General features: G+C 48.3%; 1 protein-coding gene across 1 annotated transcript; it reads right to left on the bottom strand.

Moving 5' to 3' along the window:
• Window positions 1-218: 218 nt before the first annotated feature.
• Window positions 219-2,332, bottom strand: LOC133441192 (hereditary hemochromatosis protein homolog). Its single transcript, XM_061718592.1, has 3 exons — window positions 1,764-2,332; window positions 1,540-1,654; window positions 219-1,452 (listed from the first exon to the last, which is right to left on the bottom strand). The coding sequence occupies exons 2-3, from the start codon at window positions 1,625-1,627 to the stop codon at window positions 392-394; spliced, it is 1,149 nt and encodes a 382-aa protein (XP_061574576.1). The 5' UTR covers window positions 1,628-1,654; window positions 1,764-2,332; the 3' UTR covers window positions 219-391.
• Between the last annotated feature and the right edge of the window lie 1,301 nt (window positions 2,333-3,633).

Genomic DNA, 3,633 nt, shown 5'->3' with positions numbered 1-3,633 from the left:
TATAAACGCTCTTTAATATGTTCTTTCCAATGAGGTGAATAACTGGAAACTAATTTACCAAAAATAAGACTTGAGAGATGATCCAGATTTCAGTCGATTTAATTTAAGCTATTGCATGGAATGGGGTCACAACATACACCAGCCGTCTCGATACAGAATGACGGTGAAAAACAGGAAGTATAATGATTTTAAAGCATAAATGATGATTCATTCTTGCGAGGGACAAATTATCAGTCTGCAGACTCTGTTCTCTGTACAAGGCTACATTTGCTCCTCACAGTAGCTTTGGTTAAATAAAGTGGCGAATGCTAAATTTTCCACCACTATATTATCCGTTTTTTGGCGTCTCCGTTATGAGATTAATGTCACAATTCTGTACTGGGGACAGGGTTTATTTGGAGGAAATCTGCTTCGGTGAAGCCGTCACGTCCCGGTCCTCCACCCCTGGCTCCGATCCCTCATCAGTGCTGGCTCCGAGACTCTCCTGTGTTTCCATGGAGATGCCCTCTGACCCTGACCTCTTCCTCATCTTCATCATCAGCACCAGCAGCAGGATGACGACAGCCATCAGGACAACGGGAGCAGAGATGACGTGGAGTCTGAATGAGCGGAAAGACTCCGCCCTCCAGCTCACATCCAGCCGGTTGTCCAGACTCAGGTGAGACGCTGCACAGGTGTACTTGTGCTTCCTCTGCAGCTCCTCTTCATCCACCATCAGCGTCTTCCTCAGCTGGTAGAGACCGTTGCCGTTGGGCAGCACCGAGCCAACGGTCATTTCCTCCTCGTCCACGGGTTCACCGTCCCGCAGCAGCGTCAGGTTGATGTGGCGAGGGTAGAAGTCTGTGGCCAGACAGGTGATCTGCCCCCCCCCAGGCTGTGATAGGAGGCGTAGTCGAGGTCGAACACGACGCATCACCAGGTGCTTGTGGCTCTCCAGCAGGCGTTGCATATTCAAGGCACATAAGGGCAGGTAGATGTTTGAGAAGAGCGTCTGCTCGTACATCTGCTCCATGGTGTTCAACTTGAAATCCCAACCGTCACCACCGCCGTACAGGAAGTGGGTTGTGTTACAAAGGATGCTTTCGGCATCATGACCATTTGCAAGATTCCTGGTCATGATGAAAGCAGACTCACCGTCTTCCTGGACCTCACAAACCACCATCCTCTGTTGAACGTAGACGCCTGGAGAGGTCAGGTTCAGCTGTTTTTTGACGAAGTCCGACCTGATCCTCAACTCCATCATATTGTTCTGCAGCACATTCAAAGCTACCTGTCCCAGGTCAAACTCTGCCCCTTTCTCACCTCCAGCACCAACCTTTATCAGTCGGTCTGTGTCTGAGTCATAGTACCCCACCTGGATGTCATCCAGCATCAGAACCATGGAGAACTCTGGGAACTGGGTTGGTCCTGAGATGTAGGTGAACAACAACCACAGAGAGTGATTTCCAAAGCCTAAAAAATGCAGAGAAATTATGCGTAACACACAACATATAATATATATAATAAAGAAACACAGCTGTTTCCAGCAGCATTTGTTACCTGAACTCATCACCAGGTGGAGGAGCAAAAACCCCGACATCAGCTGGAAAACAAACATATTTATTAGACGCTGATCAGTCCTGATCATCTGTTTCTCTCTCTGTGTCTTTACTGCCTGTTTTTTAGAAGGAAGCAGGGCAGATTAAAGGGCTTTAACCAATCAGGATGAAGAAGAACATGGAGGCGTTTGCAGTCAGACAGGTTATACTGGTACCTGAACTCACAGCATGGGGAAGCGAAGTCCATCCCGTAAGTAAGGTTTGTTCCTGCTTTCAAGCGTTCATTCATTCAACTTCCGAGGCTCATTCAGGAAACTGGTTGAACTATTTTCAACTATATAACTATTAGCCTTCTTTTTACGTGTTTGCGATCTGTTCCAAGATCATACATCAGACCCCAGAAATCACAGAGTGAACCTGCTTGCAGAGTGTTTTTGTCCTGGAGTAGATTGTTAAATTCTGAGTTAAGGTTCTGTGTTACACCAACGTAGAGCATATGCCGTTGCCGTGACGCCGTCGTGACTTCGGATTTCTCCGTCACTCCATTTTGCCGCGGTGCAATACCCCCCCAGAGCACTAGTTGTTTTTTTTTTATATTTTTATCCCGGTTTTTTCACCCATTTTATCACCCAGTGCTCCTACCTAAGTGACAGTCCTGGGCATTGCTCTCCTCTACCAACCCCGGGTGTTCCTGCATTGAGCTCAGGTCTCCTCCTTAACCTGAGGAGTGAGCAGGCCGCATCTTTTCACCAGACAGGGTGGGATTTCTCCGGCCGGACGTAGCGCATGGAAGGATCACGTTATTCCGGTCGGATCCTCCCCACCCCATCTGTTCCCCGGTTGGCCAGAGGGGGCATGTATAGCCCAGGACTGTTGCATGTTTTTGTGAGAGTAGCTCACATTGCTACCCAAGGGAACACGGGGAGAACATGCAAACTCCACACAGAAAGGCCCTTTGCCAACCCCACCCAGGGTGTGGGCACTGTCATGGGGGAACTAACACGCACTTCAGCGCCCACAGCGTCCCCGGCGGGAATCGAACACAGGACCTTCTTGCTGTGAGACGGCTGCACTACCAGCTGCGCCACCGTGCCCCCTAGAGCACTAGTTGATACGTTGTTTAGCATCTGTTTTTTTCCGGTCAGAGTGAATCAAAGAGATAAGGACAACTATTGTGCAAAAAACCAAAACAACCTCCCAAAAAAATCACACACACAAAGAAAAGAGCGCTGAAAGTTCACTACTGTTTCACGAACCGGAACCGGAAATGCGTTGCTACCAAGCAAACCAATCACAGCCCTCTCGGTCTGCATTGGGTCCGCGTCGCCAAGCCGCGTAGTTACATTTTTTTGGGACGTGCACGTCAGGCTACGGCATAGGCTACGGAGAGACTCCCGCATAGCCACGTACCGTACGGCGTAGGCTCTGCGTTGATTTAACACGGAACCATAATTCAGGCTTAAGGTGGGAGACTACATTCGTCACGTTATCACTAACATCTTGGACGATTGTGCAACACGTTTCTCCAATAATGTGACAAACACCCCACCCGGGCCACCAAGACTTGATCTAAGGCTATTCTATTCTGTAATGCAAAAGCTATATCATCAATACGATGAGCCAAGTTAACCGTTAACCAGGGAACGAGACCCCCAAAGAAAATTCACCCCCGTCGAAATACGATGAGTGTGTCTGGAAAGGTCATCAAACTGGAGTGCTGGGGAAAAAAATGGATAATTAGTGTGATGGTACGAATGCTGCAAGTCTGAAATGAGAGAAACACAGGAAAACACACAATGGGCACGCAAGCCTTTGGAGTCTGTAAGAGGAGAAACAAACAAACAAACAGAAACAGGTATGGGCAGAGACACAAACAGCAACCATTCCAGGTCTCTAAAACTAAATCAAGACTAGGCTACTGAAATTATCTGTCCCCAAAAACTATGGGGTGAGTATGTAGGTGAGTGAGCAGGTGTGTATGTCTGTGTAAATGTGTGTGTGCAAAGTGAAAACAAGGTTTTACCTGAACTGCAACTACAGTGGAGGAGGGAGGACACAACCACGCCACCCGAGAGACCAGAAGTTGACATAGAAG

Source organism: Cololabis saira, chromosome 3 (assembly GCF_033807715.1).
Source record: "Cololabis saira isolate AMF1-May2022 chromosome 3, fColSai1.1, whole genome shotgun sequence".
In the NCBI taxonomy this organism is placed as follows: Eukaryota; Metazoa; Chordata; class Actinopteri; order Beloniformes; family Belonidae; genus Cololabis; species Cololabis saira.
The sequence above is the reverse complement of the archived record's forward strand: the minus strand, read 5'-3'. Positions and strand labels throughout refer to the sequence as shown.